Raw genomic sequence first — 26986 nt, 5'->3', positions numbered from 1 at the left:
TCCTGTGTCTTCTGGTCTCTCTTTTAGGACTAGTTGTATTTGTTGTATTTTCAAAAATATATATGGTTTTGGGAGGAGATTTCCGCTGCTCTACTCATGCCGCCATCTTGGCTCCTCCTCCTCATTTTATTTTTAACTCTTGATAATGCAGATCTAATGTTTATTGATCCTCTGGGTGGCATTTTGTATGTTACAATTTGTAAAATGCATCTAAAGAAGGGGAGAAAATTAAACTTGGTTACTATGAAAAATTGATGAATAGTTGAGGCCTGTCACTACCCCTCTCATGCCCCCACATATCTTCTTCCACTTTCCACAAAGTAGCATGCATTTAAAATGAAAATTTCTGAACTCAGTTTGTCAACTGTTTAAAATTACATACCTTACTACTCAGTACAAAATAAAAAGTGAGTAGTTGTGCCTCCCAGGGCTCCCCTCAAAGTGAAGTTGAAATCTGCCACATAGACTGTATTTTAAGTAAGACTATCTCCAGATAGGCCCTCTGTATTTGACAAAACTTTGTCCTACTACCTTGGCAGGATGTAAGAATACTAACAAACTGAAATTAATTTTTTTCCTATAGCTTATTTTTTTTTTGTCAATAGTATTTTTAAATACTTTAAAGTAGACTGCCAAAAGTATAAGTGCTATATTAAATCTATGCAGCATGAAATAGAAACATCTGCAAATTCATTTATATTTCCATAGACATAAGGAATATAAAAATTTGAGTGCAATTTCCTTTTTAAGTCAGAAATTATATTCAGTGTCTTTTGTCATAGAGCTGTAGCATCCCCTTGTGGTATTGATGGTAACTGCATGAAAACTCAAGAAAGCTTTATTTACCTTTAGGACTTTAGGCATATTCTTTCCAATCCTAATTATTAGGAAAGAGAATAACTGTCAGTAATATAATCCTATTGTTTGAAAAGCCTCAATTTGCTTTCCTTTTTCAAACAATTTCCCCTTATTGTTTATTATAGGCTTTTCCTGAAATTGATTTTTGATGGTTGCAATTTAATTTATTCTTACATTATAACAAAATTCAATCATTTCCCCACACCTTTCTTAGTTCCTTAATAATGACATATGTTCTTTATTCAGATATTTTTTCAGTCAGATGTCAGGATTAGCTTGTTAGTGTTGATATTAGCTAGTTGTAACTTTAACATATGTAGGTAATAGAATTTGGATCTGTTTAATAGGGTTCACAGTTCAAAAGCTAAAAATCTGTCTCTTGTTCTCCCAGCTAATCAAGTTTCCCTCTCTGAGGCAGTTACTGTTTGGAGTTCCTGGAAATATTTTATGTATATACAGGCAAATACATATGTATCTTTTTTCCCCTTCCTTACGCAAGTGGGCATATATATACTATATTCTGCTATGCACCTTGCTTTTTTTTCACTTATCAGTTTAGTAGAACTTCATTAAATATTGGTTGACTCTTGATAGTGGTTAAGAGAATGCGCTCTGGAACCAAAGTTTCTTGGTTCAACTCTCATCTGTCATTAACTACCTTTGTGACCTTGGACAAATTGCTTTGTTTGCCTTCTCTTTCTCTGGCTCTTAAATGGGGATAAAACAAAGAGTACCTGCCTCCCAAAGTCGTTAGGGGATGAAATGAGCTAACATCAGCAAGCTGCAAGTGCTTTAGCCATTGGCATAACTCACACTCTCATCGTTGTGGTTATTGCTGCTGTCATCACCATTATTCAGCATAGGTACATAGAGAATTTCTGTGTCCTTTGTTTTTGCACCAGTATTTCATTGTCTGGAATGTTATAAATAAAGAGAACTTTAGGTATAATCTAGTTCAATGTCACTTCACTAGTTACCTCAGTGTCAGTAACTTAATGTGTGGAAAACCTTTGTGTGATTTGCACAGTTTGGTACAACAGTTTCACCCCAGATGATCCAAAATGTAAAAATGGACATTAAAAAAAGAAAATAATATTAACATGTTTCATGCTATAATTTGCATTGGAAGTAAGGTTCAAATAGTAAATGAAACAAATGGGGACTTTTCTTCAACGTAAGTATTTTATACATATTTAAAACTAGATTAATATTTTACTTGAGATGAGTTGATTCTCTAGTTTATTAATTTTGACATCTGTCTTTTAATCTTCTATCTTTAGTAAAAATCCAATGAAAAATGGTTATCTTTATAGAACCAGAAATAATATTTAAGTTTTAGAGTTGCCTCTGATAATTATTTGTTTTTAATTAGATCTTGTATTTTAAAATTTTCTATTGCTGACTTTATTCTATGAAGAGGCTATCAAAAGTGCTGCCAAGAGCATAGCCATTACTTTTATTCCTCTGACTGTGAATGCAAAAAATATGTGTAGAGCAACTGAATGCCCTTTCAGTAAATAAATTCTCTTCATTTCCTGTTTCTTATTCTTTCAAACTGAAATGCTTTACTCAAAACTGGAAATATATTTGAGAACTTTTTTTTTGCATTCCTAGACTTTAGTCATGCTACATATCCTTTAATGAATCTTGCGGTTTTTCTCTTTAGCTCAGTTCATACAAGATTGCTTAATTCGCAAAGGATCCTTTAGGTAGTTTAAATTGAGCCTTTTGTAGCAATGTTTTAAAATAATAAATCACTTTTATATAGTTATATAAATAACTACCTTTATCTGTACACTGTTGGCCTTTGAACAACCTGGGTTTGAGCTATACAGATCCCCTTACATGCAGATTTTTTTTCAATAAATATATTGGAAAATTTGGAGGGATTTATGACAATTTGAAAAAAACATTTAAAAACATTTTCTCTAGCTTACTTTATTCTATGAACTATTGTTAGAATAAGTAAGAATATGTGACATAGTACTTATAACATACAAAATATGTGCTAATTTGTGTTTATGTTATCAGTAAGGCTTCTAGTCAACAGTAGGCCATTAGTTAGGTTTTGGGGCAAGTCAAAAGTTATATGTAGATTCAAGATGGCATGAGAGGTGAGACAGAATTCCTTCCCAAACCATGTAAAGTGTGACAATATAGTTAATACAACTAGCTCTGAAGCAGTAACAGGAAAGAAGGCTGCACCAGACTGCATACAGACCTCACGAACAGAGCAGACCTCAAGAAACAGGGTAACGTATGAAAACCTTTATCCAGTGAGGCCCAAGCCCTTCTCCCACCTCAGCTCACTGGTGGGAAGAAGAGAAACGCACTGCGGAGGGATTGGAAGCCTAAGACTTCTGAACACCGAGCCCCTGAGGTCTGCTTTGGAGCACAAACGTACATTGCATGGTGCTCTGGAGGTTGGTGGGGTTGGGGAGCTGGGACAGGGAGAATGCTTGAGAGACTGAGATACTGGCCATTGGTGGAGGACAGGGATCCACACATCAGGCCATTCTGGGACAAAGGAAAGGTAGGCGGTCCGAGAGGCTTCCTAGCAGCAAGAGGGCTGCTGAAGGGATGGGGTTTGCATGGAGCTTGCTGCACGGTAGAAGGGATAGGTTGACAAGGGCGTCTGGGTGCACGCTGCCCACCAGGTTGGAAACCTTGAGGAGCCTGAGGTACGCAATCCCCTGGCTGCCTACTCAGCTCCGAGGCTCCCCACTGTGACACACAGCCTGCTGTGCCTTCCTCCTGGCCTGCTGGCACCTGCTCGCAAACCAGCAGTGAGTGTGCTGGCATCCAGCCAGTCAGAGGGAGGCCCGACCTATAACAGCTAGAGATGCCAAGCACAGAGGCTTACACCTGTGTGTTTGGCCCACTAGCTCTGATACTGGAAAAAGGCACCAGAGCTGGGAGTCAGAAAACTGATATTTCCTCCCCCCAGGCACCAGCACTAATCACTTCCAAAACCCAACCTCTCTCTAGGGGCTAAGTAGTTCCAGAGACAAGAGCTTGTGGGCACTAGAGGGCACCACATGGAATTATGAAACATCAAAGGAACCTGGTTCAGACCAAAATCTCACAAACCCCAGACAAAGGGCTAAATGAAACTAAACTCACCAATTTTCCTGAAAGAGAGTTTAAAATAAAAATCATAAACATGCTTATGGAGGTACAGAAAAATATTCAACTCAGGGACAAATTTATGATGGAGATTCAATCATTAAGAAATTCCATAAATGGAGGGCGGAACCAAGATGGCGCCGTGAGTAGGCTGGTGGGAATCTCCTCCCAAAAACATATATTTTTGAAAATATAACAAATACAACTAATCCTGAAAGAGAGACCAGAAGACACAGGACAACAGCCAGACTATATCCACACCTGCGAGAACCCAGCGCCTGGTGAAAGGGTTAAGATTCAAGCCCCGGCCCGGCGGGACCCGAGTCCCCCTCACCCCAGCTCCCGGTGGGAGGAGAGGAGTCGGAGCGGGGAGGGAGAGGGAGCCCAGGACTGCTAATCACCCAGCCCTAGCCATCCGCACCAGAGCACAGACACAGTGCATGCATAGGGTGCTGGAAACTAGGGAAACAGGGCAGCAAGATCTTTGAGCGGGTCCCGAAGCCAACGCCTTGTGACAAAGAAAAGCAAGTTCTTTTTGAAAGTTTTAAAGGGACAGGGATGCCACAGCTGGACGGAAGCATTCTGGGTCACAGTCCAGCAGCTGGAAATTCCAGGGAACTCCAGGTGCACTAACCCCCCTGGGCAACAGCTCTGAGAACCTTCACAGAGGTAAACAGCCAAACAGCCCCCTGTCCATTACCCTTCAGGTACCCCGCCATAGCAGAGCAGCAGCCTGCGGCTGGCCACGCTCACAGCGAGGGAGCTTCCTCCATACCAGCCAGGCAAGATACAGAGACCCAGTCTACACGCAATTGCCCAACACAAGCCACTAGGGGTTGCAGTTGTCCCAGTAAAGAAGCCAGGAGAAAGTGGAAAGCCTTAGCTCTCCCAGCTGACAGAAAGCCAATAGCTCACCACTGCACCTAGCAACATGAAAAGGCAAAAAAATTTGACCCAGACAAGACTAACCCAGAGAGCATTGACATCTGCTACATCTTCCCCTGAAAAGGAACCCGGGGAGATAGATTTAACCAGTCTTCCTGAAAAAGAATTCAAAACAAAAGTCATAACCATGCTGATGGACTTGCAGAGAAATATGCCAGAACTAAGGAGTGAGAATACAGAAATAAAACAAGCTCCAGAAGGACTTCAAAACAGAATGGATGAGATGCAAGAGACCATTAATGGACTAGAAAACAGAAAACAGGAACGCAGAGAAGCTGATGCAGAGAGAGATAAAAGGATCTCCAGGAATGAAAGAATTTTAAGAGAACTGAGTGACCAATCGAAACGGAACAATATCCGCATTGTGGGGGTACCAGAAGAAGAGAGAGAAAAAGGGATAGAAAGTGTCTTTGAAGAAATAATTGCTGAAAACTTCCCCAAACTAGGGAAGGAAACGGCCCCTTAGACCACAGAGGTACACAGAACTCTCATGACAAGGGATCCAAGCAGGCAACACCAAGACACATAGTAATTAAAATGGCAAAGACCAAACACAAGGACAAAGTATTAAAGGAAGCCAGAGAAAAAAAAGGTGACCTACAAAGGAAAACCCATCAGGCTATCATCAGACTTCTCAACAGAAACCTACAGGCCAGAAGAGAATGGCATGATATACTTAATGCAATGAAACAGAAGGGCCGCAAACCAAGGTTACTGTATCCAGCATGATTATCATTTAAATATGAAGGAGGGATTAAACAATTCCCAGACAAGCAAAAGTTGAGGGAATTTGCTTCCCACAAACCACCACCTCTACAGGGCATCTTACAGGGACTGCTCTAGATGAGAGCACTCCTAAAAAGAGCACAGAACAAAACACCCAACATATGAAGAAGGGAGGAGGAGGAATAAGAAGGGAGAGAAAGAAAGAATCATCAGACTGTGTTTATAATAGCTCAATAAGCGAGTTAAGTTAGACAGTAAGATAGTAAAGAAGCTAACCTTGAACCTTCGGTAACCACAAACTTAAAGCCTGCAATGACAATAAGTACATACCTTTCAATAATCACCCTAAATGTAAATGGACTGAATGTACCAATCAAAAGACACAGAGTAATAGAATGGATAAAAAAGCAAGACCCATCTATATGCTGCTTACAGGAGACTCACCTCAAACCCAAAGACATGCACAGATTTAAAGTCAAGGGATGGAAAAAGATATTTCATGCAAACAACAGAGAGAAAAACACTGGTGTTGCAATACTAGTATCAGATGCAATAGACTTCAAAATCAAGAAAGTACCAAAAGATAAAGGACATTACATAACTATAAAGGGCTCAGTCCAACAAGAGGATATAACCATTATAAACATATATGTACCCAATACAGGAGCACCAACATATGTGAAACAAATACTAACAGAATTAAAGGAGGAAATAGAATGCAATGCATTCATTCTAGGAGACTTCAACACACCACTCACTCCAAAGGAGAGATCCATCAGACAGAAAATAAGTAAGGACACAGAGGCACTGAACAAAACTCTAGAACTAATGAACATAATAGACATCTATAGAACTCTACAACCAAAAGCAACAGGATACACATTCTTCTCAAGTGCACATGGAACATTCTCCAGAATAGACCACATACTAGGCCACAAAAAGACCCTCAGTAAATTCCTAAAGATTGAAATCCTACCAAACAACTTTTCAGACCACAAAGGCATAAAACTAGAAATAAACTGTACAAAGAAAGCAAAAAGGCTCACAGACATATGGAGGCTTAATAACACGCTCCTAAATAATCAATGGATCAATGACCAAATCAAAATGGAGATCCAGCAATATATGGAAACAAACGACAACAACAACAGAAAGCCCCAACTACTGTGGGATACAGCAAAAGCAGTCTTAAGAGGAAAGTATATAGCAATCCAGGCATATTTAAAGAAGGAAGAACAATCCCAAATGAATGATCTAATGTCACAATTATCTAAATTGGAAAAAGAAGAACAAAAGAGGCCTAAGGTCAGTAGAAGGAGGGACATAATAAAGATCAGAGAAGAAATAAATAAAATTGAGAAGAGTAAAATAGCAAAAATCAATGAAACCGAAAGCTGGTTCTTCGAGAAAATGAACAAAATAGATAAGCCTCTAGCCAGACTTACTAAGAGGAAAAGAGAGTCAACACAAATCAACAGAATCAGAAACGAGAAAGGAAAAATCACAACACACCACAGAAATATAAAGAATTACTAGAGGGTACTATGAAAACGTATATGCTAACAAGCTGGGAAACCTAGGAGAAATGGACAACTTCCTAGAAAAATACAACCTTCCAAGACTGACCCAGAAAGAAACAGAAAATCTTAACTCACCAATTACCAGCAATGAAACTGAAGCGGTAATCAAAAACTACCAAAGAACAAAACCCCCGGGTCAGATGGATTTACCTCGGAATTTTTTCAGACATACAGAGAAGACATAATACCCATTCTCCTTAAAGTTTTCCAAAAAATAGAAGAGGAGGGAATACTCCCAAACTCATTCTATGAAGCCAATATCACCCTAATACCGAAACCAGGCCAAGACACCACCAAAAAACAAAACTACAGACCAATATCCCTGATGAACGTAGACGCAAAAGTACTCAACAAAATATTAGCAAACCGAAGTCAAACATACATCAAAAGGATCATACACCATGACCAAGTGAGATTCATCCCAGGGATGCAAGGATGGTACAACATTCGAAAATCCATCAACATATCCACCACATCAACAAAAAGAGAGACAAAAACCACATGATCATCTCCATAGATGCTGAAAAAGCATTTGACAAAATTCAACATCCATTCATGATAAAAACTCTCAACAAAATGGGTATAGAGGGCAAGTACCTCAACATAATAAAGGCCATATATGATAAACCCACAGCCAACATCATACTGAACAGCGAGAAGCTGAAAGCTTTTCCTCTGCGATCGAGAACAAGACAGGGATGCCCACTATCCCCACTGTAATTCAACTAAGTACTGGAGGTCCTAGCCATGGCAATTAGCCAAAACAAAGAAATACATGGAATCCAGATTGGTAAAGAAGAAGTTAAACTGTCACTATTTGCAGATGACATGATATTGTACATAAAAAACCCTAAAGACTCCACTCCGAAACTACTAGAGCTAATATCGGAATTCAGAAAAGTTGCAGGATACAAAATTAACACATAGAAATCTGTGGCTGTCCTATACACTAACAATAAACTAATAGAAAGAGGAATCAGGAAGACAATTCCATTCACAATAGCATCAAAAAGAATAAAATACCTAGGAATAAACCTAACCAAGGAAGTGAAAGACCTATACCCTGAAAGCCAGAAGACACTCTTAAGAAAAATTAAGGAGGTCACTAACAAATGGAAACTCATCCCATGCTTTTGGCTAGGAAAAATTAATATCGTCAAAATGGCTATCCTGCCCAAAGCAATATACAGATTCGATGCAATCCCTATCAAATTACCAACAGCTTTCTTCAATGAACTGGAACAAATAGTTCAAAAATTCATATGGAAACACCAAAGACCCCAAATAGCCAAAGCAATCCTGAGAAAGAAGAATAAAGGGGGAGGGGGGTGAAAGGAAGGAATGACACAGCAGCAATTCACCGGAGAATTCTGCTTTATTAGGGAAAGGTGCTTGGTTATATAGGAAGGGGCATGAGGTGATTGTGGTGTTACTTCTACGGGGCTGGTGGCTACTGACTAGGTGCTGGGATTGGGAGAGGGGAGAGAGGTGATTGGGCTTCAGGTGGCGCCGGTGGGAACTGAGGACCCAGAAGAGAAGCAGGAAGTTCGCCATCTTATGGGTGGGAGCCCTTCAGGGGGGATCTCACTCCCCAACTTCAAGCTCTACTACAAAGCCACAGTAATGAAGACGATTTGGTACTGACACAAGAACAGAGCCACAGACAAGTCGAACAGAATAGAGACTCCAAACATTCACCCAAACATATATGGTCAAATAATATTCAATAAAGGGGCCATGGACATACAATGGGGAAATGACAGTCTCTTCAACAGATGGTGCTGGCAAAACTGGACAGCTACAAGAGAATGAAACTGGATCACTGTCTAACCCCATACACAAAAGTAAATTCGAAATGGATCAAAGATTTGAATGTAAGTCATCAAACCATAAAACTCTTAGAAAAAATTGTAGGCAAAAATCTCTTAAGACATAAACATGAGGAACCTCTTCTTGAACTTATCTCCCCGGGCAAGGGAAACAAACACAAAAATGAAAAAATGGGACTATTTGAAGCTGAAAAGCTTCTGTACAGCAAAGGACACCATCAATAGAACAAAAGGTATCCTACAGTATGGGAGAATATATTCAAAAATGACAGATCCGATAAAGGGTTTGCATCCAAAATATATAAAGAGCTCACACACCTCAACAAACAAAAAGCAAATAATCCAATTAAAAAATGGGCAGAGGAGCTGAATAGACAGTTCTCTAAAGAAGAAATTCAGATGGCCAACAGACACATGAAAAGATACTCTGCATTGCTTGTTATCAGGGAAATGCAAATTAAAACCACAATGAGATATCATCTCACACCACTAAGGATGGCTACTTTCCAAAAGACAAACAACAACAAATGTTGGTGAGGTTGTGGAGAAAGTGGAACCCTCCTACACTGCTGGTGGGAATGTAAGTTAGTTCAGCCATTATGGAAAGCAGTATGGAGGTTCCTCAAAATGCTCAAAATAGAAATACCTTTTTACGCAGGAATTCCACTTCTAGGAATTTACCCTAAGAATGGAGCACTCCAGTGTGAAAAAGACAGATGCACCCATATGTTTATCGCTGCACTATTTTCAGTAGCCAAGATATGGAAGCAACCTAAATGTCCATCAGTAAATGAATGGAGAAAGAAGAGGTGGTACATATACACAATGGAATATTACTCAGCCATAAGAAAAAAACAGATCCTACCATTTGCAGCAACATGGATGGAGCTAGAGGGTATTATGCTCAGTGAAATAAGCCAAGCGGAGAAAGACAAGTACCAAATGATTTCACTCACCTGTGGAGTATAAGAACAAAGGAAAAACTGAAGGAACAAAACAGCAGCAGAATCACAGAACCCAAGAATGGACTGACATTTACCAAAGGGAAAGGGGCTGGGGAGGATGGGTGGGATGGGATGTATAAAGGGGAAATGGGGCATTACGATTAGCACACATAATGTAGGGGTGGGAACACAGGGAAGGCAGTATAACACAGAGAAGACAAGTAGTGATTCTATAGCATCTTACTACGCTGATGGACAGTGACTGTATTGGGGTATGTGGTGGGGAGTCTAGTAACCATAACGTTCATGTAATTGTACATTAATGATAGCAAAATAAAAAGAATTGAACCTCAAAAAAAAGGAAAGTTACATGTAGATTTTCAGCTACATAAGGGCCTGTCAGCTGCCGTTCACAGTGTTGACCTGTAGTTATTTGTATATTTGAGTGATATTGATTATATGTATGTATAAATGTTAAATAAATGAATTTACTCTGTGCCTGGCACACGTGCTTTACTTACATAATCCTCTTAGAGTTATTTTAAGGTTTAAATAAATTAGATACTGTTATTACCCCTTATTTAACAAATAAAGCACAGAGAGACTGAGCAGTTTGCCCAAGGTTGCATCGATGGGACTTAGATCAAATGCTGTGGCTCCAAAGTTTATAGTCTTAGCCAGTGTACTGTATAATAAATTTGTGCCTTGGCACAAATATTTTTGAACATGTTTAAAGGTAAAATTTTTTCCCTTTATGTTCTCAGAAAAGATTTGAGTGCCTCTTGCTTATAAATTATTATTTAAAAATATCAAAGTGGTCCCTACTCCTTGAAAAGAATGATTATTTCAGGGAGTAAGTAGGGCAATGATAAGTTTTGGAATTTTATGTTTTTTTCAAGTAGACACAGATGAGATATTTTTCCTTAGGGTTTTCTTACTCTGCCAGAAGAAACCCAGCAAGACAAGCTTAAAAAGTGCAGCAGAAGTGAGCTTTTCTGGAGTTCCTGAGCATCCTTAAACATTGTACGCATAAAATGAATAACCCACATAGCACTACTTTAGTCTCTCTGCACAGAATTACTGTTGTGTTGCAATAGCACTGTAGACCATTTTGCTAGTATTTTTTAGTTTTATGAGAGGAATAAGGTACACTACCCCATGCCGTAATTTGTAGATATGGGAATTAAAGTTGCCCTCTGAGTAAAATTCCTATATTATAGCCTTCTAAATCTGACCTGAGTATTAGGACACTGTTTGAGATAAATAAGTGCAGTCAGGGAGGCAGAACCAGGTTATAACTGTTATATTTTTCTTCTACCATATATGGAAAACACTAGTTACATAGAAATGGAATATTAGAATAATAAAAAAGGATCCCAAAGAGGCAAAATTGAGAGGGTATTGCCCATGCAAAGAGGATCCTGCTCTAGAAGCATTACTGGTTTTTTTCTTAGCTAAGAAATTCATAAGACTACTTAAATCTCTGTGTTGTATCTTTGTATTTACCAGGGCACCATCTGATAATTTGGCTTTCCAAATAGCTAATCAAACAAGTAAAAAAAAAAAAAAAGTATTACTCAGAGAGATTAAAAATTGTATTAACAGGCTAAAAAAATGTATTAGTTGAAGTGAGAGATGTAGATGAAACACTGTGGGAAAGTGATAATTACTGAAGCCCAGTGATAAGTGTGTAGGGTGAGGTGAGTTGAGGGTGTTTGTTTTTAATATTATAATGCTTCTCCCTTTTTTTATTTTTTATTCTGGTATCATTAATCTACAATTTCATGAAGAACATTATTTTACTAGGCTCCCCCTTCACCAAGTCTCCCCCACATACCCTTTCAGTCACTGTTCATCAGCATAGTAAGATGCTGTAAAATCACTGCTTTTCTTCTCTGTGTTGTAAAGCCATCCGCAAACTCTCTCCACATTATACATGCTAATTGTAATACCCCCTTTCTTTTTCCCACCCATATCCCTCCCTTCCCACCCATTTTCCCCAGTCCCTTTCCCTTTGGTAACTGTTAGTCCATTCGTGGGTTCTGTGATTCTTCTGCTGTTTTGTTCCTTCAGTTTTTCTTTGCTTTTATACTCACATATGAGTGAAATCATTTGATAATCATCTTCCTCCACCTGGCTTATTGCACTTAGCATAATACCCTCTAGCTCCATCCATGTTGTTGCAAATGGTAGGATTTGTTTTCTTCTTATGGCTGAATAAAATCCCATTGTGTATATGTACCACATCTTTATCCATTCATCTACTGATGGACATTTAGGTTGCTTCCATTTCTTGGCTATTGTAAATAGTGCTGTGATAAACAGGGGTGCGCCTGTCTTTTTCAAACTGGAGTGCTGCATTGTTAGGGTAAATTCCTAGAAGTGGAATTCCTGGGTCAAATGTTATTTCTATTTTGAGCTTTTTGAGGAACTTCCATACTGCTTTCTACAATGGTTGAACTAATTTGTATTCCCACCAGCAGTGTAGGAGGGTTCCCCTTTCTCTGCAACCTCTCCAACATTTGTTGTTTGACTTGGATGGTGGCAATCCTTACTGGTGTTAGGTGATATCTCATTATGATTTTAATTTGTATTTCTCTGATGACAAGCGATGTGGAGCATCTTTTCATGTGTCTTTTGGCCATCTGAATTTCTTCTTTAGAGAACTGTCTATTCAGCTCCTCTGCCCATTTTTTAATTGGATTATTTGTTTTTTGTTTGTTGAGGTGTGTGAGTTCTTTATATATTTTGGATGTCAACCCTTTCTCGGATCTGTCATTTATGAATATATTCTCTTATACTGTAGGACACGTTTTTGTTCTATTGATGGTGTCCTTTGCTGTACAGAAGCTTTTCAGCTTGATATAGTCCCACCTGTTCATTTTTCCTTTTGTTTCCCTTGCCCAGGGAGATATGTTCATGAAGAAGTCTCTCATGTTTACGTCCATGAGATTTTTGCCTATGTTTTTTTCTAAGAGTTTTATGGTTTCATGACTTACATTCAGGTCTTTGATTCATTTCTAATTTACTTTTGTTTATGGGGTTAGACAGTGATCCAGTTTCATTCTCTTACATGTAGCTGTCCAGTTTTGCCAGCACCATCTGTTGAAGAGACTGTCATTTCCCCATTGTATGTCCATGGCTCTTTTATTGTATATTAATTGGCCCTATATATTTGGGTTAATGTTTGGAGTCTCTATTCTGTTCCACTGGTCTGTGAGTCTGTTCTTGTGCCAGTACCAAATTGTCTTGATTATTGTGACTTTGTAGTAGAGCTTGAAGTTGGGGAGTGAGATCCCCCCCCCCCATTTTATTCTTCCTTCTCAGGATTGCTTTGGCTATTCGGGGTCTTTGGTGTTTCCACATGAATTTCTGAACTATTTGTTCCAGTTCATTGAAGAATGCTGTTGTTAATTTGATAGGGATTGTATCGAATCTGGATATTGCTTTAGACAGGATGGCCATTTTAATGATATTAATTCTTCCTAGCCAGGTGCATGGGATGAGTTTCCATTTGTTGGTGTCCTCTTTAATTTCTCTTGAGTGTCTTATAGTTTTCAGAGTATAGATCTTTTACTTCCTTGGTTAGGTTTATTCTAGGTAGTTTATTCTTTTTGATGCCTTTGTGAATGGAATTGTTTTCCCGATTTCTTTTTCTGTTAGTTCTTTGTTAGTGTATAGGAAAGCCACAGATTTCTGTGTTAATTTTGTATCCTGCAACTTCGCTGGATTCCGATATTAGTTCTAGTAGTTTTGAAGTGGAATCATCTGCAAATAGTGACAGTTTGACTTCTTCTTTACCAATCTGGATTCCTTGTATTTCTTTGTTTTGTCTAATTGCTGTGGCTAGGACCTCCAGTACTATGTTGAATAACAGTGGGGATAGTGGGCATCCCTGTCTTGTTCCTGATCTCAGAGGAAAAGCTTTCAGCTTCTTGCTGTTCAGTATGATGTTACCTGTGGGTTTATCATGTATGGCCTTTATTATGTTGAGGTACTTGCCTTCTATGCCCATTTTGTTGAGTGTTTCACAGCAATTATTTCTTCAAAGACACTTTTTATCCCTTTTTCTCTGTCTTCTTCTTCTGGTACCCCTATAATGCAGATTTTGTTCTTTTTGGATTGGTCACAGAGGTCTCTTAATATTGTTTCATTTCTGGAGATTCTTTTCTCTCTCTCTGCATCAGCTTCTATGCTTTCCTGTTCTCTGGTTTCTAGTCCATTAATGGCCTCTTGCATCCCATCGATTCTGCTTTTAAGTCCTTCCAGAGATTGTTTTATTTCTGTTGTCTCCCTCTGTACTTGCTCCTTTGGTCTTGCATATTTCTCTGCAGAGCCATCAGCATGTTTATGATTTTTATTTATAGAATTTATTTTTATTTTGAATTCTTTTTCAGGGAGACTCGTTAGGTCTTTCTCTGCAGATCTTCTCTGAGGGGTTGTCTGGACTATTTTGGACTGGACTAAATTTTTCTGCCTCTTCATGGTGATAGTGGTGGCTGTAGGCAGGTTGCGGGTATGTCAGCTGGGAGAAGAAAGTCCTTTCCTGCTTGCTGGATGCCTTGCCCTTTTCCTCTGCCTGTATCAGTTACCTGCACTCCTGGAGCAGCCACTGGGTTAGTCCCCTAAGCTGCTGTGGGCGGGGCCTCCGTCAGAGTTGCACAGAGCCCTGCGGAGAGTGACAGGCATGCCAGGTGTGCTCCTCTGCGATAGTAGCACCTCTGCCAGGTAGCTGTATGCCAGCAGCAGCCTTTGGGTCAGGCCCAGCCTGCTGTGTGTTGGGCTGGGATTCCAGTCGGCTACTGCAAGCGTGGCTGCTCCCTTTGGCACCGCTGCAGGTGCATGCGGGCCTCTCCCATGCCCTTCTGGCACCGCCACCCCTAGCACGCACGGACCGCTCCCGGGCCACTCAGTTTCCGCCGCCGTGGGCTTGCGTTGACCTCTCCTGGGCCCCTCTGGTGCTGCGGCTGCTGGCGCATCCTGGTCACTTGGTTGCCACTGCTGCAGGCTTGCACGGACCTCTCCCAGACCCCTCTGGTGCCACTGCCACTGGCGCACACGGGTCACTCCCAGGCTGCTCGATCGCTACCACAGCGGGCCTGCACAATCCGCCCCCGGTCCCCTCTGGTGCCACTGCCCCTGGCTCGCGCTGCCACTCTCCCACTCTCCCACTACTGGGCCGTGTATCAGGGTCCGTGCCAGTTGGGGGACCGACTGGCAGGCTGTTTAGTGCCATGAGGGGCTTCAGAGGTGTGCTGCTGCCCAGGTGTTTAGGGCACCTAAAGTTCCCCAGGATTCCCAGCTGCTGGCGAAGTGTGCCGGGACGACTTCATCCAGCTGTGGAGTCCCTGTCTCTTTAAGACTTGCAAAAATCACTCACTTTTCTTTTGTCTCAGGGGTGCCAGTTGCGGGGACCTGTCCGCAGGTTTTGCTTTTCAATTTCTCTAATATCCAGCACCTTGTGCACCTTGTGTCTGCGCTCCGAGTGCAGATTTCTAGAGCTCGTTGTTTAGCAGTCCTGGGCTTTCACTCCCTCCCCGTTCCGACTCCTTTCTTCCTGCTGAGTTCTGTGGTTGGGGGCTGTTTGGGTCCCGCCTGGCCGCGGCTTGTATCTTACCCCCTTCGTGTGATGTTGAGTTCTCATGGATGTAGATGTATCCTGACTGTTGTACTGTATCCACTGGTGTCTCTTTTAGGAATAGTTGTATTTATTGTATTTTCATAAATATATATGTTTTTGGGAGGAGATTTCCACTGAACTACTCATGCCGCCATCTTGGCTCCACCCTCACTTCTCCCTACTTATGTCAGTGAAATTCCCATAATAGAATATATTGGTCACAAAAAAGTACAGGTGTCTTTCCTACTTGACTGTTGTATTTCTTTTAATAAATTTAGTAATTGGCTGCCTACTTTAAATATATCATTCTCTGTGCTTGGTCATTGAAATTCGGGTTCACTTTAAAATTCTTTGAATTATTATTTCTCAAATCAGAGAATAAAAGATCTGAAGGTTGGTTTTCTAAGACAGGAATTGAATCTGTCTTCTTCGAGTAGTGATACAATTTCTGCGTAATTTCTTCTCCCTGTGTTACTGTCCCCATATCTTTTAAAATTTGCTTGATCTCTAGTTCTCTTTTATGTCTTTATTTACATGTACCCTAAAGCTAATGTTCTGTTGAACATCCTCCTATTTTTTTTTTTACTTTTTTTTATTATGGTATTATTGATATACAATCTTATGAAGGTTTCACGTGAGCAACATTGTGGTTACAACATTCACCCTTGTTATCAAGTCCACCTCACACACCCCATTGCAGTCACTGTCCATCAGCATAGTAAAATGCTATAGAGTAATTACTTGTCTCCTCCGTGCTATACTGCCTTCCCTGTGACCCACATACATTATGTGTGCCAATCATAATGTCCCTTAATCCCCTTCTTCCCCACTTCCCTCCCTCCCCTCCCCAACTCCTTCCCTTTGGTAACTGCTAGTCCCTTCGTAGAGTCTGTGAGTCTGCTGCTGTTTTGTTCCTTCAGTTTGAACATCCTTCTATTTTAAAACAAGGTAGTCTACTGGGGAGCATATGTGATACATATCAAAAGTATCAAAACTACTGACTTCCCTCTATAGAAAGCATTCCAGCTAATAAGCAAAGGAGGAATGATAGAATTATAAAATTATCATTTTGCAACCTGTGAAATTAATGACTCCAGGCAGTGATTCTCAATGACTGCTAATATCACAAAAAGAAGCAATCAGACATTAATGCCTCTTGGTGGAACTACACAATACTGTCAATGAAATGTTCCTACCAGAATATCAAATCGGAATCTAACAAAGGCTCTAGATCTAACTACCAGTTTACAAGAAATACAGAGGAGACAAAGGAACATGTTAACTGCATCATGGAGATTGAGTTAACACAATCCCAAATGTGGAAAATGTATAGAACAAAATATCTGATTTCTTAGGGGGTAGGGGGAATCTATAAATTAAAAGAAATTTAAACTATCAACTAGTAACAATCTCTGGGCCTTGGATTTGACCAAATTGGAAAACAACTAAAAAGTTTGGAAGAATCTGAATACTGACTGGAAAATAATGATTTTTAAACAAGTTGTATATAGATATTATATAGTTATATATACTGAAATTTGACAATGTAAAATTATAAGACACCTGAAAATTGCTTTAATATAATGCAGGAGTATTAGAAGAGTGACTAGCACTATAGCTGAAATAAGAATAGCCTGAGTCAGTGAGATGATAGGTACATGGGGGTTCAGTATACCATCCTCTTTACTATTGTATGTATATTTAATTTCCATGATACAAAGTCTTAAAAAATAACTGTTAAGTTTCTGGTTTTGGTCTTACAAACTTCTCTTTGATTTCTAAACATTTCTCTTTCCTTAGATATTTAAAGATGTCTCTATTTTTGCATTTACATATTTTGCCTTTTACTTACCTGAAAAAAATTCGTGTAAATCTGATTTTCTGCAGATAAAAACATTTTTTCAGTATAGTTACACACTTCTTTAATGACATAAAAATCTATAAATCTTCAATCACTAACTTCTTAAAAAATAAGTTGAAATTTTTATATATAGGATTTACTTTAAAAGAGCACTCACGCCTTGTAATATTTCTTATTTATTTCAGCTAAATACATTTTTTCATAAATTTAGATGTTGGAAAGTTATTTATGATAATTCATTGGATTTTAAATGTTTTGCTTTTATTTTTTTCTGAACCTGCAAGATAACCAGACTCTTGTTCAACCCCTTTGAGATCTTAATTTTTGTATTTCTACTTTTTTTTTCCCAGGTAAAAGTCTGCTATAGCTTTCTAGTTCAATATATAACCAGTATTAAGTCTCTGAAGATTAACAGTTGGCTGCTTATGAAGTATCATAACCTTAAGTATTAAATTGACTTTCTGGTTTAGTTTTTTTATAGCTTAGCTGTTTAGTGGCCTTACTGACTTGGATGCTCGTTACCATTGCATGAAGTTGATCGTATTTTTACTTTAGGTACTTGCTGCAACCAAGAGACAATGGAAACAAGTCATCTAAAACTGATGACCTGGGGTCTCTTCGATTAAATATATGTTATACAGAAGACTGTGTGCTTCCTTCAGAGTACTATGGTCCTTTGAAAACTTTGCTGCTAAAATCACCAGATGTTCAGGTACTTTAAAAATCTTCAGTGTATGATTTAATATGGAAAGGCCAAAATAATGCTGTAGATGATGAGAAAAATATTTCAGACTATCAAGTTTCATTGAAAGATTTATTTAATTCATCTGATCCACAGTACCATGAGCCAGTAAGATATGCCAAATTCCATCTCTGATTAAAATTCAGAAAATTTAATGTTAGTCTATACAACAGTTACAGTTTAAGAACATACTTGAATTACTGTCAGTGATTGAACATTTGGTCATGTTAACTTGATTTTTTGCCTGTTCCCTCTCTGTCTCTATTCTAGCCGATTTCTGCCTCAGCTGCTTACATTTTGGGTGAAATATGTCGAGATAAAAATGATGCTGTTTTGCCCCTTGTGCGACTGCTGCTGCACCACAATAAACTTGTTCCTTTTGCCACTGCAGTGGCTGAATTAGACTTGAAGGATACCCAGTAAGAATTACATTAAATGTTCATTATGTGTCACTGAAATTGGATCTCAGTTTCCCAAATTGTTTTTGTAATCTTACTTTTCTTGTATTGACCCACCTTACTGAGTAGTGTCTGAAAAGGACTGCTTATCAAGTAGTAACAGGCATTGTTCAAGGTAGCAAACAGTGTCCACCAACAGTAAAGTTAACTGTTAATAAAGAAATTTTTTTATTCAGTGTCGAAATTTCCTATTACTGGTCTTTGCTTCTTATTTTAACGATTCCCATGTCACATAAAATACCAGGTCAGAAGTTTTTCTTCCCTTACCCATTTTGTATCCCCCTTACTTGTATGCACATTTGTGACATTCTAAAAAGTCATCAGGTGGCTCCTGTTCCTGTCATAGTCTAACACTAGTTTTGTATTCACACACATACATATCCCACTTTTGTAGTTCATAAATATGGTTTGCCGCTTTTCTTTTTTTAACTTATTTTCTTCTATTTTTGGTAAGTAGTTTTAGCAAATTTGAAAATCCTAAAGGCAGCAAATTTTTTAATGGATGGTAAAAATTACTAAAACAGTGTATGTGACCAGAGTCAAATATATTATTGATTTCACTCCTTTGTTTGCTACACTTGGTTTCATCTTACTTCTATTTGTATTTCAGAGATGCAAACACAATTTTTAGAGGAAATTCCTTGGCTACCCGATGTCTGGATGAGATGATGAAAATAGTGGGAGGGCACTACCTGAAAGTAACATTAAAACCTATTCTAGATGAGGTACAGAAAATACCGTGATGTAGGAGTTCATGTGGTATTACCATAGCATCTCTTTCATCAGATGATCTGTTGATGGGAATGATACAATCATTCATGTATTACTGAAAGAATAAGGCTTTACATGCTTTAAAACTAAAGTAAATTATTTACTTTTCCATCATTGATTCCCTTTTTACTCAAAAAGCGTATTGTAGTATATTCTGTGTAACTGTTTGTTATTGGATTTCTGGTGTACATAGAATTTCAAATATATGAGAAGTATTTTTTGATATAGTTCTTTGAGAATATTTGTATATGTTATCTCTGGATAAGGGTTTTAAACTTTTTTATAGTTTTAGTTTTTATAATTGTATTATCAGAAAAATATTATTTTCACTTTGCCAAATTACTTATAAAAGAGCATTAAATGAAAATTTAATCTATTTTCCAGATATGTGAATCCTCAAAATCCTGTGAAATCGATCCTATTAAATTGAAAGAGGGAGATAATGTAGAAAATAATAAGGTAAGTCCTTGTTATCCTTAAGACTGCCTTAAAATTGGCCTTAATGGTATACCTATCTCTCACTATGTTATAGTAATGTTGTGTGGAGTGAAGCACTGCTTTTTTATTCTTTACATAATGCCAATACGGTTAGGAGCATTTCCTTTGTCTACATTTTGGAATGTTATTTCCTCATTGGGTTTCACTTTACTTTTGTTCTTCATTGTCTCTAAGTAACAATAGTGGCATAAGGCTCTGTCTAGTTCCAACCTCCATTCTCACCATTTCTTTGGAGTCAGACTGATCAGGTGAAATGGCGCAATGACTTGGTCAGCCAGTACTTCTGGTTGCCTCTGGGAAAACAGTGATAATGTTAGTCCCAAATCTTCATGGCAGTAGATAGCAGGGCCTCAGTGTCCATGTGCCTGTGTATCTGAGTTATTTCCCTGATTTCTCTTTGGATCATTTATTCTCTGTTGCTTTTTAGGAAGCTCATTCCATATTCACCTCTTAGATTTAGCTAGTCTAAATCTGATTTATTAAATTAAGCTAGGATGTAAATTGTCCATTAACTAAAGGAGTTTAGAAAAGGGAAGCAGAGCTTTGGAATACTAGATAGTGGCTGCCAAAGAGATCTTACTTTTATTGCATTTTTTTTTCATAAAACTATTAAAGATGTGTAGAAGTTAAAATCTTAATGTTTACCTTTTAAAATCCTGTAGGAGAATCTGCGCTACTATGTAGACAAGTTATTCAGTACGATTGTAAAATCAAGTATGAGCTGCCCCACTGTAATGTGTGATATCTTTTATTCTCTAAGACAAATGGCTACTCAAAGATTTCCTAGTAAGTGCCTTGTTTTACTAAAAAAATTCCATTTCGTTTTCTATATTTGATTTTTTTTGGTAGATTTATTGTGAATTTGGTTTATGTGAAATGTTTAAGGTTTATATGTACAGTCTTTAATTTTTAAAGTACTTCTAGCTTTTTAAATTTCTGATTTTTCTTATAATCTTAAAATATATTCTGTTTAACTTCAATATAAAAGCAACTTTACAAGAACAATCAAAATCACTATTTTTAAGAAAGGCAAAAATTCAGAACTGTAAGTAAACCTAACACTGCTTATGAGATTGTTAAATGTAATAAATTAAATACCTTTGTTTTCTGTACCTAACTACTTTTCCACTTGCGTGCATTCAAATATTGAGTTTTTAGTTCCATGCACTGAACTAGATTTGACAATTTGAAAATGCTAAGGTTTTGATGGTAAGAGGTTTTTACAGAAATGGTTTTAATATTAGGAATATCTCTGTTGAAATATACATAGAATTTTAAGGTACATATATCAATAACTTGCATGCTTTAATTTTGTAAGAGCAGCTATGTCATGCTTTGTTTATAAATTTTTCATAAATTTGAGAGTTGCTATCTCTGATTGCCAGTACTTGGAATTATCCTAATTATATACATCTCTCATAAGTAAATAAACTTTCTATAGCTGTCTTTCCAGATCTTCCTTTAATGGGGGTGGTAGGAGGGTGAAAAGATAAGGCAGCTACTTAAATTATCAGTCTTACCCAGATACCACGTTTTTTACATGTGCGTATGTGTCCATGCACGTGTTTGCAGTCACCTGCCCCTCCATTAAATTTACCCAGTGCTGAAGTGGTAGGGCTGATTTGTCCAACTAACATATAGATAAATTCACACCTAGGTGTTTTTGCTAATTATAGTGAAAAACATAAACAATTAACTTCAAATAAGTGTACTAAATCTATTCTGTTTCAAAAATAAGGGGAGCAGATACATTAAGACAGTGGAAAGGTGAAATGTTGACTGAAATTATAATTTCAAATAGTGAATTAGATCATGATCACATTGAGCACTTAGTGAGTGAACTGGTGCAGTGCTAACCCACAGTATCTCCTGCTCTCATCTGCACAATACCACATGAGGTAGGTACCATTCCCCTTAGGTAGATAATGAAACTGAGGTTTAGAGAAGTTAAGTAACTTGCCCAGGGTCCATTGACATGGCCAGTAGGCAAGCAGGATCTCAGACGTCGGCCTGGCTTATTCCAAAGCATGTTACTAGTCATTGTACTCTACACTGCCTAGTGATCTTGGCCTTCAATATGTTTTAACTGTTCATATAGCTGATCTGAAACACATTTCTTTTATATATGCATATATATGTGTGTGTGTGTATAGTCTAAATTGTTTGTTCTTATTTATATAAAAATAAAACACATTTTATGATTTTTTAAAAATAAGTACAGACATAGCTCCTTAACTATCTTTTTGTTGGCTTAAATACTAATAAATATGTCTTCATGTCCTCAGTAGACTACAGTAGTGATAGTTTTGTTATCATAAATATTTTATGTTTCTCTAGGAAGATTGGAGAGGAGAGGAGGAGGCAATGAGTGGGAAGCAAGTTATTATTAAAGAACTACATATTAGATGACTTGTTGGTGACTACCTATTGAATGACTTCTAAGAGTTCAAACTCAAACCAAATCTAAACATTCTTTTCCTTACCACTTCACTTGCTTTCTATCATCTGATGGCTGGGTTAAATGTTCACTCCAGTCTGAAGTAAAAAGTGTAGATGAATGATGAAAGCAAGTTATCTTTAGTTCATCTGAATTTTTGTGTGGAATATTGATAGATTTTTTTAAGTGAAAGATTTCTACCTAATTGTTTTTACTGCATCATCTTTGATATTGTCAAGATTTTTGTGGGGAAAATTGTAGTAATATCCTAAAACTGAAGATAATCTCCTATCACAGTCTTGAGGGATTTAGTATTACCACTAGGTAGTGCTAGATACTCCTTTTCTTTGTTGTAATTTCAGGAGTCTCTCTTGCAAATGAGGGAAAGAGGTATTTTTCTGAACTAAAATATTACTGAAAACCTAGCAGCTCTGCCTTTAATTTTTAAAATTATTTCTATCTGATTTTTTTAGATACATATTTTCCTTTAATTTAGTCATAATCATTACTATCATTTCATCAACTCAATCCCTACTAGACAAATTATATTGCTCTTCTGTTTAGTTTACATGTTTTTTCAATATTGTTTACATTGTCATCTTTGTTTTTTAATTCAGTGTTTTTGTACATGACATTTCACCATTTTTTTTCCTGCAGATGACCCTCATGTTCAGTATTCTGCAGTGAGCAGCTTTGTATTTCTTCGTTTCTTTGCTGTAGCCGTAGTATCACCTCATACTTTTCATTTGCGACCTCATCATCCAGTAAGTGTTGTTCTTTTCAAAGCTTTATTCCATTATTATTTATTTTTATGAAAATGAAGAAAAAATAAGCCAATTTCACTTGACTATATTTTCTTATAAGAGATGCTTAAATTTACTGGGCATTTTTCTTGACCATTTCAGTCTTTCAGAGAAGGCTGAAAATCCTCTTTTTTGTTGTTTTAAAAGGTATTAGACAAGAGTAATAAAATGTTGATAATTGAAGCTTGGAGATGGGTACAAAGTGAATTCATTACATTTACCCTCTGCTGTTGTGTATGTTGCAAATTTCCATAATACAAAGGTGGGTTTTTCTTTTCATTAGTTACAGGTTAGTTAATCTCACAGATATTTTTAAATCTCACAGAAATTTGCAAAGGCTTATTTTTGAAAGATATAGAAACTTTTATTGGAGCATAATTCTTTTGGTATCTCCATTTTTTACATTTTACTTACCTGAGATACTATAAATACATGAGACTTAAAGCTTTTTTTTAAAGCATAATAATCTTTTTATTTTGAAGTCCTATTTAATTACTTAAATCTGAATCTGCCCTACATAGATTAACATGTTTCTTAATATTTTTAAATTCCTCATGTTTGCTGTTTCTTTCCTTCTCATAGTGTATTTTGATGACCTCTTTAAACTTTTTATATTCCAAATATTTTATAATCTTATCTAACTGCTTTCATTGCTGATTTGTATAATAACAATAATAGCCAATATATATTTAGAGCACTACTTTGCACTAGGCCTTATTCTAAGTACTTTATGTCTTAACTTGCTTAGTCCCCCCAGTAACTGTGAGGTGGATTCTGATCCATCCCCACTGGCAGATACAAGAATCACAATTTAGTAACTTGTCCATCATCACACAACTAGTAAATTATGATTTGATCTTACTCAGTGTGAGTGACAGGATTAAACTGGAATTCTGAGATACTGGATTAAACCAGAATTCTGTACATCTTTTCTGTCTCTGAGCTTACCCCTGTTCCTTCCTGTTCTTTAAGCAGGTAGGTGTTTGAGCACCTGTAATGTATCAAAAACTGTTCAGCACTGAAGAGGCAATAATGAGGAAGACACTCCCTGCTCTTAGGAAACTCATTGACTAATACAGTGTAGGGAAGACACATGGGTTTTGGAGTTAAGCGGCCCTGAAGTGAAGGCCACTCCTTCTGTTGACAGCTGCATAACATTGGCCACTCATTTAACTTTGAGAACTGAACAGAACTGTTCAGCTATAGGAGCAACCACATTCTTTCTTGGCAAAAGACAAATGGTCTGCCAGTAGCTGTGGGCCAGTGTCCTTTTTTTCACAAGGCTCTCCTTTCTATTGCTGTGTTACTGAAGCTGTACAGAGCTCTGGGGCAGCAAAAGCTCAGTAGCAGCATTCTAGACATAAACTGAACTCCTGCCTCTGAGCTTGTGACCCTGCCTTATATTCACACTTTGATTTGCATATTCCTATAACATATGTTGCAATAAAGACCTTCTAACCACAAACTCTGTTTTAGGTCAATTTTACAATGATTATGCCAGGAAGACAGCATTAGACTGTCATCTAACATTATTGTTTGCTTTTAAGTGTAACTTTATCCCTTTTTAAGAACCTTTAACTCTAATTGGGGACATAGGGCTAATACATAAGACATGTAATCTAAAACTACATATATAAATCTGAAACTAGCACCTGATTATTACCAAGTAAAGAGTATATACCAAGATAATTCATACTACAAGAATTGATCCTAGGACCTGGGGGTGACAACATCGTTTGTATTGAAAAACACAAAGTGGTTGCAGAGGAGAACCAGTTAAAGGTCATTAGATTTTACATTTAGAAATTTTTTGAATTTTAAGGAGCGAGTTTTATTTTTTTGGAAAGGAAGAAGTAAAATATTTGTAGATGACATATTAAATACAGAAGATTCTAAGAAAATCATTTGATCAAAAAACTGAGCTAATAAATGAGTTCATCAAAGTTACAGGATATCAGGTACAAAAATCAATTGTATTTCTTTTTTTCTTTTTTTTTTCATTCCTAAACTCTTTTTGTTTAGCGAGTGTAAAGCATCTACTATGTGCCAGCAACTGTTACAAATTCTTTACAGATATTAAGTCCTCATAATGACCTGATTATTATCCCCATTTCGTTTGTTTTTTGTTTTATTCAAGTATTAAACAACACTGTGGTTTCAACATTCACCCATATTATCAAGTCCTTACACCCTCTATTGTGGTCACTGTCTATCAGTGTAGTGAGATGCTATAGAGTCATTACTTGTCTTCGAGAAGTGAGTTTTAATAGAGTGAAAAAGAATATCAGATTGCAGAAGAAATAGGTGAATGTGATTTTACCTATAAAATATATCAAAAGTGAGGTTGTTCTGCTAAAAGATATGGGCAAACTCAAGCATGTACATGTATGTGCATACAGACATAAATGAGTAATTTTTCAAAAGACTAACTTTTAAATATGGGTTATGTTAATATTGACATGGTAGACCAGTCTTTTGAGAAGTCATAGTGGAAAAAAAAAGATTGAACCATCCTTCTCATCATATCCCTTATTCTTTCACCGATAGCTCCTTTCAAGATTCAGCCAAGGCAGAATCTTTACTAACCCTTCTGTTTGGGTTAGGTGCCTCTCTTGTGTGAGCCTGTAGCGCACTGTGGTGTCTCTGTCATGGCCCCTCTGATACTGTTTTATAATCATCTGTTCTTAGTCTCTGCATGTATATTTTCTATGTCTTAAGAGCAAAGTCTGGATCTTTTTCAAGTTTGTGTAGCCCAAGCATAAGACACAATTTCTAAGACAAGTAGATGCTCTGTAAATGTTTGGTTAGTGAAAGGTGATAGCTCAGAGAGGGAGCTCCTCAAATGATGAGTCTTCTTCAGAATGGGAAAACCTATGTATAGTTTTAGTAGAGGCAAAGAGGCCAACAGACAGGGAAAAATTGAAGAGGAAAAGGGATTTATTAATACCAGGTTAATATCCAGGGGGATTCAGAAAGAGTGTCTTTAGAAGAAAAAGTGATGAGTTAACCATGAAATTAAAAAGTAATTCCTCCTTGAAATATTATGGTGAACCACATAAAATTGTTTTGGTTTGGTTTGGTTTTCTTTTTGTACATCAAAAATAGTCATAAATGATTATTTCATATGGTTCAACTTAATGTAAGGAAAAAAGAATAGGATATGTTGTTCTGAGGTGAGAGATTGAGCATTACAGTTGAATTTAATAAATGTTATAGAGCATTTACTATATGCTAATGCCAGGCTGTGTACTAGGTGCTGTATGTCTGAGGTACTGAACACCTTTGAAAAATTACAAAGGCAAATGGTAGCAGGGGGAAGAGTTAGAACAGCTTATATGTCAAGTACATCAGGAAATCAGCAATAGCTAAATGACATGATTGTCAAACAGTAATGAGGGTCATGTTGATATAAACAAACCTCTGATGTGTAGAAATTATATCAGTTATGCTTTTGCACAAAAGTATACTTTGTTCCCTTTTTCTAATTCAGGCAAACAATGACCTGAAATGCTGATTTTTAAAACCAAATTTTAACAAGGAGGTCTGAGTGAAATTCAGTTCAAATTCAGTTTATTACCACATTGTTAAGAATTTTATACCTTCAAAGGTAGAGAACTGTAGGTATCTTTTATATATATAATGGAATCCTGGATGTTCTAGCCAAATTATTTTTAATAACCTTAATTAAGGTGTGTAACTTTCATAGCTGTATCATAATGCTTGGATCCCAGATATTCCTGCTTCTCCAGATGGACTTACATCCTGGTTATCTCTTCGTCTTGGCATTC

At 37.4% G+C, this 26986-nt stretch overlaps 1 protein-coding gene across 2 annotated transcripts in view; it reads left to right on the top strand.

The window, feature by feature from the left end:
* RASA2 (RAS p21 protein activator 2) overlaps nucleotides 1-26986 on the top strand; it is a 174966-nt gene that overhangs the window by 109651 nt on the left and 38329 nt on the right. For both annotated transcript variants that reach the window (XM_037022944.2, XM_037022943.2), the window contains exons 10-15: nucleotides 18045-18201; nucleotides 18502-18650; nucleotides 19300-19414; nucleotides 19845-19919; nucleotides 20621-20744; nucleotides 23053-23159. In XM_037022944.2, the coding sequence (XP_036878839.2) occupies nucleotides 18045-18201; nucleotides 18502-18650; nucleotides 19300-19414; nucleotides 19845-19919; nucleotides 20621-20744; nucleotides 23053-23159 (727 nt within the window). The remainder of the gene's footprint in view (nucleotides 1-18044; nucleotides 18202-18501; nucleotides 18651-19299; nucleotides 19415-19844; nucleotides 19920-20620; nucleotides 20745-23052; nucleotides 23160-26986) is intronic.

This window comes from Manis javanica, chromosome 3 (assembly GCF_040802235.1).
Source record: "Manis javanica isolate MJ-LG chromosome 3, MJ_LKY, whole genome shotgun sequence".
Lineage (NCBI taxonomy): Eukaryota > Metazoa > Chordata > Mammalia > Pholidota > Manidae > Manis > Manis javanica.
Note: the sequence above shows the minus strand (reverse complement) of the source record. Positions and strands in the feature narration are given on the sequence as shown.